The 15,111-nt window shown below is 36.7% G+C and overlaps 1 protein-coding gene across 1 annotated transcript in view; it reads right to left on the bottom strand.

The window, feature by feature from the left end:
* The window catches only part of KCNMB2 (potassium calcium-activated channel subfamily M regulatory beta subunit 2), a 298,783-nt gene that overhangs the window by 31,394 nt on the left and 252,278 nt on the right, over positions 1-15,111 (bottom strand). Inside the window, exon 2 of the mRNA XM_063621846.1 lies at positions 5,176-5,298. Coding sequence (XP_063477916.1) covers positions 5,176-5,231 — 56 coding nt within the window. The 5' untranslated portion in view covers positions 5,232-5,298. The remainder of the gene's footprint in view (positions 1-5,175; positions 5,299-15,111) is intronic.

The following is a 15,111-nucleotide window of genomic DNA, read 5'->3' as shown; positions in this document are numbered from 1 at the left end:
GGGTGACTGGTCCTATCAAATATCAAGATGTATTACAGGCATAATGCTAAAATTTGTAAACTGATGTGTGGTGTTTGTCTGAGGTAGACAAAACTGGCTGCTAGAAGAGAATAGAGATTCAAAAACATATCCATGTACATATGGAAATGTAATATATGACAAGTGATTTTTAGATCAATGGGGAAAGGAAAAACTCTCCAATAAATGATGCTGGGGCAATTGGTTATCCATATAAAAACTGGATATTGGGTATCAGTTCAGATGATTAAATACTTAATTGTGAAAGATAATGCTACATAAAATTTAGAAAACTGTGCAGGAGGATGTCTATTTGAATCTGGAGTAGGATGGGATTTCAAAATGTTCCCAAGATTGTTAATTTAGAATATATTAAAATTAAGAACATATTAATATATTTATCAAAAGACATGATAAAGTGAAAAGCCAAACCACAAACTGGGAAAAGCTATTTGCATACATATAGCAGATAAATAATTAATATGGACTTTTATAAAGAATTCCTACAAGTCAAGTAGAAGACAAACAATCCAGTAGAAAATGATAAGAGGTATGATTATAATTGCTGCAAAATGTTACTTAAATATAAATCTAATGAAATAATTGCAAATTATTTAAACAGTCAAGTATTTGACCTAATTGGGCCAAATATTTAAACAGTCAACTCAGAAAAAAGGACTAAGGAAATAGACTCAATCTCATTACTAATCTGAGAAATGAAAATTAAAATAATATTACCCTCTTGATTAATGAAAATTAGAAATCCGAAAACTCTGAACAAGGCTGTTGAGCAATGGGAATCACATGTATGGCTTCTTTGGAAAACCATGACATTACTTGGTAAAATTAAAGCTGTGTATACTTTTGAACCAACCATTCCCATGTTAGGTATAAATCTTAAGAAATGTTCATACATGTGCACAAAGAGACATGTACAAGAATAGCAGCATTGTTGGCAATGACAAAAGAACTGGAAATAATGCAAATGTCGCTCAGCAGTAGACTGGATGAATAAATGGTAGTATGTTCATGTAGTAGGATACTACATAGCAGATAAAATGAACTACAGCGACTCACGCCAGCATTGGTAAATCATAGCAACATAACGTTCGGTGAAAAAAGCAAGTTACAGAACAAATATGGCATGATTCCATTTATATGAAGTCTCCAAACATTCAGATGGAAACAATATATTGTTTAAAGATCCAAATGCGATAAACTCATGAAAAAAATCAGGGAACTATATACCCCAAATTCAGGATATTGATTATCTCTGGGTTGGGGGCTGGGATGGGGAGTAGAATAGTATTAGGAAATCATCCTCAAGGGCTTCAAAAATTCTGATTGTTTAGTTTTCTAAGCTGAATGATGGGTACTTGGATGTTTATAATATTCTTTGTATATTAATGTATGTAATAAATATTCATTTGTATCACTTCAATATTTAATAAAAACAATTTAAAGAATATTTGATAAACAGTCTGTAACGCCCTTAGCTTGAAAACCTCTCTCTTCTTTAATTTCTAAATTAATTATTCGGGGTTTTTGCTGCTTGAAATTTAGGGATCAGGCCAGGCACGGTGACTCACGCCTGTAATCCCGGCACTTTGGGAGGCCGAGGCGGGCGGATCACGAGGTCAGGAGATCGAGACCATCCTGGCTTACCTGGTGAAACCCTGTCTCTACTAAAAAAAAAAAAAATAATAATAATAATAGTAATTAGCCAGGCGTGATGGTGGGCGCCTGTAGTCCCAGCTACTCGGGAGGCCGAGGCAGAAGAATGGCGTGTACCCGGGAGGCGGAGCTTTTAGTGAGCCGAGATAGCGCCACTGCACTCCAGCCCGGGAGACAGAGCGAGACTCCGTCTCCAAAAAAAAAAAAAAAAAAAAGATAGTTCAACTAACAAAGAAGTTTGTTCAGAGAAGAAAAAAACATTTCTCCATATTGCTGGGTTGCAGAATGGAAGATGAAGATAGGACCTTATGTTTTGCATATAGAAGATGATCAGAAAAAGATCTGGCTTGGAATTCAAATAAGGAAAAAAAGAAGTAAAACTGACTTCCATTTCTTCTGAGCAAGAAAACATTTGGCTTCAGAATTTTCATTGAACTTTTCCTTCCACTGAAGTTGCTCTGCCTGCCCTTAAGCTGGTTTCCTGGTAGTCTACCATTTGAGGAATCCCGGGGAATCCAATGTCCTGACACATTTGGCCCTGTTCGCAGGAAGAGGAGGTGTGGAGAGCAGCTGAGGATTTTATACGGTCTGGCTTCTGGGATTGCTGTGGGAACACAGCTGGAGAAAGCAAGCACACACAGAGGCCAGGTTTGCAGAACAAGAAGAAACTGAATTACCAGCAATTTGAGGCAGTGCTGTCAGACAGTCTAGTTAATTTATTTCCAAATAATTAACTGGAGGACCTTAATTATGTAGATTAATTATCAGCCATCATCATCTTCATTATCACCATGTTTACTGCCACCAAGAGCACCTTAAACAGAGCCACAGATACTGCTCAAAGTCAGTTTAAAATACGAGTCGTATCTTCCAAGAGTTTGTGAATTAAGCAGCAAAGACGAAGATGTGGTCAAGAAAAAAGCACAGACAAATGAACTTCCAACATTAAACTAAGGATACCAGCTTAATGGCAGATTCTATTGCTTGTAGTTTTTGGCCATGCAGACTTATTTAATAAGCTTTTGCATCCCCATCCCGTAAATAAAGCTTGCTGAAAAATGATTTCTTCATAGTCAATATTTTAACTATTATAAATCCCATAGTCCTGAAATCATACTTTAAAAATAAAAAATTAAAACAGTAATTTCAGTTTCGTAGAATCTTACTGATGCAGAATACTAAGCTAATTGTTCACCCCTTTCAAACTCCACAAATATTACCAATATGTCAGTCACATATGTATTATCTTCTTTGATATGCAATATCCAACTCTATTTTAACATACTTTTCCCCTTGTGGGCTTGGCTGTTCACTATCACTCCAAATATTTCAAGTTTGAGAAGAGCCTGGGCAGGTACTGGGGTACAGGGAGAGAGCATCAGCTTGGGTTCAAATCCTGATTCCATCCCTGGCTAGTTGTTGGGCCTTTGGAAGTTGTTGAAAATCTCTCAGTTATTTAAAAAGCCGCAGTTTCCTCATCTGTGAAGCCAGCATAATAATCTCTATCTTAAAAGAATACAATTAAAACCTGCAGTACACAGTAATTGCTTCTTAAATGTTAATTCCTTTGTTCATAAAAAAGTAGCAAAATGTATTAAATTATTTGCTGAGAGTAAATAGAAGGTGAAAGAAATATATTACACTTCACTTGCTCTAATAAAGCCTTCAGAATTTCAGGACAGCTGGCTGTTGACAGTTACAATATTCCTGTAGGGCAACAAAACTCTTGGATTTGGTCCTGGCATGAAAGTTGCAGGACCAAACCTCTGTCTTTCTGCACTTTCAAATACAGAATTTGAAATGACATATGAGATTTTATAGTGTTACAGAAAATATCTTGCTGAAAGATGATTCAACTTGAAAGCAAATGAAAAATAATTTGATTAAGCCTTGAGAAAAAGCAGTGAAAACCTAGAGATGATCAAGTAAAGTAAATTTTCAGTTAATCTGCTTGGTGTCATGATGAGCACTGGGACTTGTTTTTTAAATGCTGACGAGGCAACACTAGTTGCCTTCTGGGCTATAATTTTACTTAAATATCATATAATTATTTTTTTCCATAATTAAGGTAACAATATATTACAAAGCATTTGGAAAGTAGAGCAGTAAAAACCATGCTATTTCTTCCAGACTTTTGCCTATATACACAAAAATGTGTATTTTTTGTGGCTGCAATCATAGTTTGTATGCAAATTTTCAACTTGCTTTTTTCAGTTAATATTGTGTCAAAGCATTTTAAAGTGCTAAGTGGTATATTACATTCAGTGATTTATTTAGCACATTTTCTATTGTGAATTTTCAAGTTGCTTCCCAATTTTTGCTGTAATATATAATTACTGTGAAGAACAACTTTGCTTTTGAAATTTTTAAAAGAATTTTTATCTGTGAGGCAATTCAGGTTTTAGAAGGAAAATAAAAGTATCAGCTCTGAAAACAGTATTCAAGCAAACCTCCTTCAGGTTCTTCTCCTTGTGCCCAGCACCATTTATGAATTGTAGTTTTTAATTTTTATTTTATTATTTTTTTTCACAAATTTCCTTCAACCAAATCAATCCTGACTTCTATCAGGTTCTCCCTGATGCGCAACTTGCTTACGTTGCAATATGCTGGTAAAGGCAATTATACTTAAAATTTAGCTTCACTTAACCCAGATAATGGTGCAAGGTCAATGAGAAAGAGGAAGACTAAATATTTAAAAATGGCTAGATAATTTTATGAATACATTTACTCCCTAAACCCAAGTGAGAGGACTGGATTGAGTTGCACAAAGGTCATCTTGTCTTTCATTAAAGCTGCCTTTGCCCTTTATCTTTCTTCTTATTCCCTCATTTTTCCCTTACCCCCAGGCTATTCTTCCAAGGATTTTGAGGGCTCGATGGATTTGTCTGTCTTCTTTTCCTCCTCTCATAGTTTCTGTTTTCCTTCCCCGCCATATGTCCAGTGCCCAGAAATGCAGTTTTCATCACTTCAGAAGAAGAAACTGAAATGCCAGTGGTTCTCAGTGTTTATTGTATTAATTATATTATATTTTTATTATTTAATTTGTATTATTAATTAATAAAATTAATTCAGTTAATAAATTATTATTAATATATTTGGTGCTCAGGACATATTGAGTGCCATGTGCCAGGTACAGTGCTAGGTGCTGGAAATTCAACAACACTGTTTGGTTAAAGAGGATGATGGGAGTGGTGGTTCTCATTGGATATCTGAAGGCAGAGCTGGAGTTAGCTAAACAAAGAGCTTGTGACGTGGGAATTTCTGACAGGGAACAACTTTTGCAAAGCTATGTGCTGAAAGCGAACATGTAAAGTGCAAGGAGAAGGAAGGCCAAAGTGTCTGAAACCCTGCTCCTGTAGCGTAGAGTCGGTCTCCACATTGCAAAGCATAAGGCTCAGTTGTCTACCACTTTCCTGTCAGTATCCTCTTTGGAGAGTCAGGTTAAATGCTTCTGAAAAGTGCCCAGAATCCCAGTGCATTTACCTTTTTTCATCATGTCTATAAGATGAAGAGGTCCGGCCACTGGTCCATATAAACATCTTAGAGAATGTTGGTCCAGGGTCTCCTTTCCTTACGGTGGATGTCCTGGAGGAATGGCAAAAAGACCTAGAAGAGGTACACACTGAAGTTAACAGCAACAAATAGCTCTCAGTGGATTGATTCTTACATAACAACAGGCTTTTGGTGCCATAGGGGCAGTGGTTTTCAATCCCGGCTACATATTAAAATTGACTGGGAATTTTTAAGAAAACACTAGAGCCTGGTCCTCTCTCAGAAATTTGCATTCAATCTTTTTAAAGCTTCCTTAGCTGATTGTAACACACTGCCGGGATTGAGAATTACTGCCTTAGGAAAACATGGTTTTCTAATTGATGTTAAAATCCCATTTTCCCCAAAATATCTCCTTCAAAATATCACTTTGGTGTGGTTTCGTACTCTGTACTATGCTGTATTTTTCCAAAATTTTAGTTCAGATTTGGATACTAAAACTCAACTTCTTCTTTCCTCTTCAATCTGTTTTTTTTTTCTAAAATGCTGACAAGTGTGACATGTTGGTGATGAAACATCATCTTTAACCGTGCCCCGGTTTTGCCAATGTTGTGGCATCTGCCCATGGCAATTGAGTCTCTGCCTAAGAAAATTACAGCATCAGTGGCAGCTGATACTCACTGGCTTCTGGAGAAGCCAGGTTTATAGGCTCTAGAGTCAAGATATTTTAAGAACGTTGTGGGTTTATTATTATTATTATGATGATGACTTGGCTTTGGGAGAAGTTCTTTCCTGTCTAAGCACAGCACCAAAAGTAGTTAGCTATTATTGTTTTCCACATAATAATAATTTTCTTGGGAGTTAGGAACATTAAATAAAGAAGTCTTAATCATATATACAAGTTAAAATGATATTTAACACATTAGAACAAAGGAAGGAAGACTGGTGATTCCTTCATGGATGCATAGTCATTAGTGGCTTTCAGTTTGGTTAAGCACAATATTAATGATAAGCATGAGACGGGAAATAACATTAGCTACTATATACCATATTATCTACTATATACCACACACTTTGAATGTATTATTTATGCACATATGTATTTCATGAAATACACATGCATATATCTATGTTATGCTTATACAATGAAAACTCCGCAAGGTGGGTAGTGGTATTATTTCCAGGTTCTAAATGATGCTTTCAGAAGGTTTAGATTTTTGCTTACATTTAGAAGAGGTAGACCCATGCTTCAAACCAGTATCTACTTGCTTTCCATTCTTTTAGTTTTTAAATTAGAAATATATTCTTTAGAGATGAGAACTTGCTACATTTCCCAGGCAGGAATGCAGTGGCTACTCACATGCACAGTCATAGCTCACTGCAGCCTCAAACTCCTGGGTTCAAGAAATCCTACCTCCTCAGCTTCCCTAGTAGTTGGGACTACAGGTGCGTGCCAATGTGCCTGGCTTGGCTTCAGCTCTGTAATGTGCATATGAATGACCTAAAGATTTTGGCCAGTTGTGGTGGCTTATGCCTATAATCCAAGCAATTTGAGAGGCTTAGTAGGGAGGATCGCTAGAGTCCAGGAATTTGAGACCAGACCTGGCAACATAGCAAGATCCCGTCTCTACATAAAATTAAAAATAAAAATATTAGCCACGTGTGGTAGTGTGTGCCTGTAGTACCAGCTACTCGGGAGACTAAGGTGGGAGAATAGCTTTAGCCTGGGAGTTCCAGGCTGCAGTGAGCCGTGGTTGTGTCACTGCACCACTCCAGCCTGGATGACACAGTGACACCCTGTTTCAAAAAAAAAAAAAGATTTGTTACAATTCAAATTCTGCTTTAGAGGGTCTTGGGTGGAGCCTGAGAGCCTGCCTTTCTAACGAGCTCTCAAGCAATGCTGATATTGCTGGTCTTCAGACAACACCGGGTAGCAAGGGATCAGAGCGTGCACTCATAATAAGTGATTGGTTATAGGCTCAGTTTTGTCACTAACTAGCTGTGTGACCTTGAGAAAGTCACTTAACATCTCTAGGGCTTACTCTGTACCGTGAAGAGTTTGAAACTGTTAGCTTCTAAGATTCCTCTCAGCGCCAATATTTTGTGATTCAATAAATTGAAGAATGGATCTAAGCATATACTATGTCGTTGTGTATTTACTTTCTGGGATTAGGTCTGGGAATTGATCTCCTTCTATAACCCTTGGGTCAGCATCAGAGCTGTGAGGAACAGAGACTGTGTAAGGTAGAACAGAGGCTGAGAGTTTAGTAACCAGTATAGATGCAAGAATTCATACATCTACGCTTGTTCTAGGATAATGGCAGGAATCAAAGGATTCACCTGAATGGATGCCCTAGACTCTAGATTTAGAAAGACGTAGAAATTAAATCTGCTATCTCTTTAAATGGCTTAGGCCTGGTTGTTTAAAGTTATTTATGTTTCTTTTTGAACATCTCTAAAATATCAAATAGAATAGGGACTACATCCATTATTAAAACCAGTTAACTTTCAGGAAATAAGAATACTTTTCATCTAAATTGAATGAATTACTTCATAAGAATGAGGATTGGCTTAAACTTTCAAGAAGTTATTTCAACTTGGACTCTGGTGGAATCCTCTGATTGCTTTAGTCATTCATTCACAGGGTTTGGGTACAATTTGAGTCTAGCTAAACCAATAAATTCCTGAGTGCTTTCCTGTTCCTGGCTATTAGGCAGCATTTAATAGACACATCATACAAATTATAAATGTTTTGAAACTACACAAAGTGAAAGGAGCTGCAGTGATTTCAATACATTTAGTATATTTTTCAGACTGTGTGTCATTATTCCAGCATTGCATCTTTGCTCTGTTTTAAGATGATATAGAAGGAGGGAGATGAAATATATATTTATTCTAATGAACTGTCTAAGTCGTGTTGGAAAGGACTTAGTGACTCCTCAGTTTATTCCAGTAAGTGGATTTGGAGTGTTTCTACCCTAGTTTTCTTTCATGAAGACAAACCATTATTTAAAACCTGCTAAAGTCATTGTTAATTAAAATAAAAGGGAGTAGCTGCTTTAAAGGCAACAGTATAAAGGTTCTGTGCAGGTTAAAAAAATTTCCAGGCTTCAAAGAAACACCTAGAATTCCAAATATGTTAATGGAAGCTGGCTTGGAGGTTCTTTCCCACTCAAAGACAGCCCTCCTGAACTCCTTAAGAAATTAATTCAGTTTTGCTCATTTTATAGGACAAGAAACTTTTCATTTGAATTGTGATCAGGATAGGGATATAGAGACCAAAAAAGAAAGTACTTCATACAATTTTGTAATTTGGAATCCTAACATAAAACAGAGATTTGTGTTGTATAGTGGCTGAACAGAGCTGTGGGCAATGAGGAGAGGAAACCTGAAACTAATTCCACCATTAAATGGTCTAGGAACTGGAGCGAACCTGGCAGAACCATTCCTATATAACTGCAGATGAGTATGATGTGAAAATTCAAAGCTAAAAGATATAATCTCAGCCCTTAGTAAAAGGAGGGAGTCAGTGAGAATGTGATAATTTCCCTGTCTCAGAAATTTATAAAGGGCCTTTTCCATTTCTCAAGCACACACCTTGCTAGTTTCTGTTTCCATAATTCAGTTCGGCCATTCCTTCTGCCTTCATGGTGAATGAGTTACCCTGTTTCAAAGCCATCTCAGATGACCCTCTTCTGTGAGGTCTCTCTGACCCATATGAACAGCTTCTTTATCTCTGTTCCCAGTTCTCGGTACTTACTTCTGCTAAGGCAAGGCAAAATCTATCCTGTTTGCGTGCAAATCTGCCTCCCATGCTAGCTTATAAGCATCTGTAGGGCAGGACTGCCTCATGCACCCTTACAGCACAATCCAGGACACACATTAACACACTGACTGTATTTGCTGCCTTGACCATCTAAGTATGTATTGGGAAATGTGGCCGTTAGTATGACTTTGGCCTCATGCACTGTGACTCATCTGCTTGGTGCAGTTGATGTTTCCTTTCCGACCCTTCCCTTAGCTTGCACTGTCTTTCATTCTTCTTACTCTCTACTTCTTCTCTTTCTTTCTCTCAATTGTCCAGCTCCATCTATCCCTTTCATTGGCTTGGACAGAAAATTTCTGTTGCTTGGTGAAGTATCATTCACTAAGGTTTTCTTTAGATAGGGCAGCATGGCCTGATGAAAAGATAAGTGAGAGCAGCAGATGGGGCCATTTGTTTGCTTGCCTCCTGGCATCACCATATGCCAACTCTGTGACTTTGGACAAGTCAATTTAACATCTCTGAGTTTTTGTTTCCTCAACTGTAAAAATGGGAATAATAATATTTGCCTTTCTGGGTTGCTCGGGAGACTAAGTAAAACAATACATGTAAAAGTGTTTAAAGTAGACCATGAAACATAATAACATAATAATTGGTTAGTGGCACACACTAACCAATAGTTTACTTCTTTTTCACCCCATTATTAAACTTAAAAACAAATGGATTGAATTTTCTTTTTGTAAAAAAATTCAATTAAATCACTTTGTACTTGTACATTTAGACTATTGATTCTTTTTCTTATGTGTCGGTGGCACTCAATAGAGGAAAAGTGGTTTTCTGAGATATAGGGTGATAAAATCTGAAGTACTTTCTCATTAGCACTAAGTTCTGATACCCATTCTGAGATATAAAAACATAAAGATAGTGCCTCTGAATGCTGGCCACACATTAGAATTATCTGGAAGAATTTAAAACAATACTGGTACCTGGGTCTCACTCCAGGCCAATGAGAACCTCTGGGAGTGGGTCTCTGGCATTAATGTATTTTTGGAAGCTGTCCAGGTAATTATGATGGGCAGCCAAGAAACACGACTATAACCTCTCAGGTTCTGATTTCATTTAAGTTTAATTATTTATGGATACTCTTTCTGTTTCTAGAAGCTTCTACTGGGTGCCACTTCTCAGTGGTTTCTCACTTCCTACCAGTGCTGAGGCCTCAAGGTGACAGCTGCAAGGACAAGTGAGATACGTGGCAGGGAAAGAACAAAGTGGTTGCAGTTTTCTAGTGTCAGTGGCTCTGAGCTACGCATTTGAGATACTCTTAATGAACTCTTCTTTACTAAATGAGCAAGCAGGAGCCCATGGAACTATTTAACACATATTTACATGCCTAATCTTGCATAAAACTGTAACACTAATGACATCACTCTGGCAACTCAAAAGGTTACTCTAAGCACAGAAATTTAGGGTTGCTTCTAATGTATGAGACTTTATCTTTGTAGGTGGCAAATTACATATTCTCCTTAGGAACTGAGTTGTTTTGGCTTCAGGGCCTTTGGGGAGGAAGCCAAATATATGGTGATAATTTCAGACTTAGTGATTTAATTAAGAAAATATTGGTACATCTTATTACAAGCAGTTTTGAATGTCATTGGGATATTTTTCCCTCCAAATCAACTACATACTTTACTTCGTTTTAGTTCATTCATTTGCCAAACATTTATTAAGTGCCTCTTACATTCAGGCGCTGTCCTAGGTACTGTGGGGAGCAAAACATTCAGACCTGCTTCTAAGGAGTGCAGTCCATGGAAGAGTCAGAATAACACATCAACATTTTTACTACACCAGACCAGCTCTCTTCTAAGGTTGCTATGACTTCCCAGCAGGTATATATAATAGTTGTCTCTCCACATTTACTTAAGCTCTCACCTTGCTGAATTTGATATAATTGCTCATTTCCTTCTACTATAAAGAGAAATGTTGTAAATGCTTTGCAACCTTGACTTAGAGGACAATGACCTTTTAGCTTTCCTTCTTATTATCTAGCTGCTCCTTCCATTTCTTTTGTGGATTCTTATTTCTCTACCTACCCTTTAAATGTCAGTATAATTTTGGGAACTAGCAAGTACTACTGAATAGTCTCTTGATGATGCTTCATAACAAGAATGAAAAATACTTTTCTCTCCCAATTTGGTGCCTAGAAGATTGAGTGAATAGCCCTGCTTACTGCCCAGTTGTAGAGGAAAAGAAGAGTGCATTGCAGAACATTATTGTCTTTTGAGAAGAATGAAATAAGAGAGAATATATTCTTTGGATTTTTATTGCAGACTTCTTTTCTTTCTTTTTAATTTTTATGGGTACAAAGTGTTGTACCCATAAAAATTAAAAAGATATACCATGGGGTATATGAGTTATTTTGATACAGGCATACAATGGGTAACAATCATATCAGAGTAAATGGGGTATCCATCACCTCGAGCATTTATCATTTCATCGTGTTACAAACCATCCAATTATTACTCTTTTAGTTATTTTAAAATGCGCAATAAATTATTGTAGACTGCAGTCACCCTGTTGTGCTATTAAATACCAGATCTTATTCATTCTATCAACTATATTTTGCACCCATTAACCATCCTCATTTTCTCCCTCCATTCCTGACTTTCCTTCCCAGCCTCTAGTAACCATCCTTCTACTCTCTATCTCCATGAGTTCAATTGTTTTAACTTTTAGCTTCCACAAATGAGTGAGACCATGTAAACTTTGTCTTTCTGTGCTTGGCTTATGTCACTTAATATAATGACCTCCAGTTCTATCTGTGTTGGAATAAATGACAGGATCTATTTTTTTATAGCTGAATAGTACTTAATTGTGTATATGTACCACATTTTCTTTATCTAGTCATCTGTTGATGGACACTTAGGTTGCTTCCAAATCTTGGCTATTGTGAATAGTGCTGCAACAAACATGGTAGTACAAGTATCTCTTTGATATACTGAATTGCATTCTTTTGGGTTTATCTAGCAGCGGGATTGCTGGATTATAGGGTAGTTCTATTTTTATTTTTTTGAGGAACCTCCAAACTGTTTTCCATAATGGTTGTACTAATTTACATTCCCACCAACAGTATACAAGAGTTCCCTTTTCTCCACATCCTCACTAGCATTTGTTATTCCCTGTCTTTTGGATAAAAGCAATTTTAACTTGGGGTGAGATGATATCTCATTGTAGTTTTAATTTGCATTTCTTTGATGACCAATGATGTTGAGCCCCTTTTCATATACTTGTTTGCCATTTGTATGTCTTCTATTGAGAAATGTCTATTCAGAACTTTTGCCCATTCTTTAATCAGATTATTAGATTTTTTTCCTATAGATTTGTTTGAGCTCCTTATATATTCTGGTTACTAATCCCTTGTCAGATGGATAGATTGCAGATATTTTCTCCCATTTTGTGGGTTGTCTCTTCACTTTGTTGATTCTTTTCTTTGCTATGCAGAAGCTTTTTAACTTGATGTGATCCCATTGGTCGATTTTTGCTCTGTTTTCCTGTGTTTTTGGGGTACCGCTCAAGAAATCTTTGCCCAGACCAATGTCCTGGAGAGCTTCCTTAATGTTTTCTTACAGTGGTTTCATGGTTTGAGATCTTAGATTTAAGTTTTTAATCCATTTTGATTTGTTTTTTGCACATGGCAAGAGATAGGGTCTGGTTTCATTCTTCAGCATATAGATGTTTAGTTTCCCCAGCACCATTTATTGAAAGGACTATCTTTTTCCCCAATGTATGTTCTTGCTACCTTTGTTGAAAATGAGTTTAATGTAGATGTGTAGACTTGTTTCTGGGTTCTCTATTTTGTTTCTTTGGTCTATTTGTCTCTTTTTCTTCCAGTGCCATGCTGTTTTGGTTACTATAGCTGTATAGCATAATTTGATGTCAGATAATATGATTCCTCCAGTTGTGCTCTTTTTGCTTAGTATGGCTTTGGCTACTCTAGGTCTTTTGTGGTTCCATATAAATTGTGGGATCATTTTTCTATTTCTGTGAAGAATGTCATTGGTATTTTGATAGGGATTGCATTGAATCTGTAGATTGCTTTGGGTAGTATGGACATTTTAACAATATTGATTCTCCCAATCCATGACTATGGAATATCTTTTCATTTTTTGTGAACTCTTCAATTTTTTGCATCATTGTTTTATAGTTTTCACTGTAGAGTTCTTTCGCCTCTTTGGTTAAGTTTATTCCCAGATTTTTTTTTATTTGTAGTTATTGTAAGTGGAATTACTTTCTTAATTTCTTTTTTAGATTGTTTGCTGTTGGCATATAGAAATGCTACTATTTTTGTGTGTTGGTTTTTGGATCCTGCAACTTTACTGAATTTGTTTATCAGTTCTAATAGGTTTTTGGAGAAGTCTTTAGGTTTTTCCAAGTATAAGATTATATAGTCTTCAAACGAGGATAATTTGACTTCTTCGTTTCCAATTTGGATGTCTTTTATTTCTCTCCCTTGTCTGATTGCTCTAGCTAGAGCTTCCAGTACTATGTTGAATAACAGTGGTGAAAGTAGGCATCCTTGGTGTGTTCCAGATCTTAGAGAAAAGGCTTTCATTTTTTCCCCATTCAGTATGATATCAGCTATGGGTATGTCATATATGGCCTTTCTTATGTTGAGATATGTTCCTTCTATGCCTAGTTTGTTTAGAGTTTTTTTTTTTTATCATCAAGGGATATTGTATTTTATTAAGTGCTTTATTTTTGAGTCAGTGACCAACATCACATTGTTTATTTATTTTTATTTATTTTTCTTAATTTTAATTTTTAAGTTCTGGGGTACATGTGCAGGATGTGCAGGTTTGTTACATAACTAAACATGTGCCATGGTGGTTTGCTGCACCTATCAACCCACCACCTAGTAATTAAGCCCAGCATGCATTATCTATTTTTCATAATGCTCTCCCTCCCCCACCTCACTCCCTGACAGGCCCTGGTGTATGTAGTTCCCCTCCCTGTGTCTATGTGTTCCCATTGTTCAGCTCTCACTTATAAGTGAGAACACGCAGTGTTTGGTTTTCTGTTCCTGCATTAGTTTGCTCAGGATAATGGCATCCAGCTCCATCTGTGTCCCTGCAAGGAACATGATCTTGTTACTTTTTATGGCTGCATAGTATTCCATGGTGTATATGTACCACATTTTCTTTATCCAGTCTATCATTGATGGGCATTTGGGCTGATTCCATGTCTTTGCTATTGTGAATAGTGCTGCAATGAGCCTACCAACCAAAAAACAAACAAACAAACAGACAAACAAACACAAAAACAAACCAAGGACCAGATGGATTTACAGCTGCATTCTCTTAATAACTCTTATTAACTCTTAAGAAACTAGGTATTGAAGGAAAATACCTCAAAATAATAAAAGCCATTTATGACAAACCCACAGCCAACATCATACTAAATGGGCAAAAGCTGGAAGCATTCCCCTTGAAAACCAGCACAACACAAGGATGCCCTCTCTCACCACTCCTATTCAACATAGTATGGAAGTTCTGGCTGGGGCAGTCAGGCAAGAGAAAGAAATAAACCGCATTCAGATAGAAAGAGAGGAAGTCAAATTGTCTTTGTTTGCACATGACATGATCCTATATCTAGAAAACCCCATCTTCTCAGCCCAAAAAGCTTCTTAAGCTGATAAGCAACTTCAGCAATATCTCAAATTACAAAATCAATGTGCAAAAGTCACAAGCATTCCTGTACATCAACAACAGGCAAGCAGAGAGCCAAATCATAAATGAACTCCCATTCACACTTGCTACAAAGCGAATAAAATACCTAGGAATACAGCTAAGAATGGAAGTGAAGGACCTCTTCGAGGAGAACTACAAACCACTGCCCAAGGAAATCACAGAGGACACAAACAAATGGAAAAATATTCCATGCTCATGGATAGGAAGAATCAATATCGTGAAAATGGCCATAGTGCCCAAAGTAATTTATAGATTCAATGCTATTCTCATTAAACTACCATTGACATTCTTCACAGAATTAAATGCTTTTTCAACATCAATTGAAATGATCATATGGTTTTTGTCATTCATTCTGTTTATATGATGTATCACATTGATTGATTTGCATATGTTCAACCATCCATGCATCTCTGGGATAAATCT

This window comes from Symphalangus syndactylus, chromosome 17, assembly GCF_028878055.3.
Source record: "Symphalangus syndactylus isolate Jambi chromosome 17, NHGRI_mSymSyn1-v2.1_pri, whole genome shotgun sequence".
NCBI classification, from domain to species: Eukaryota; Metazoa; Chordata; class Mammalia; order Primates; family Hylobatidae; genus Symphalangus; species Symphalangus syndactylus.
The sequence above is the reverse complement of the archived record's forward strand: the minus strand, read 5'-3'. Positions and strand labels throughout refer to the sequence as shown.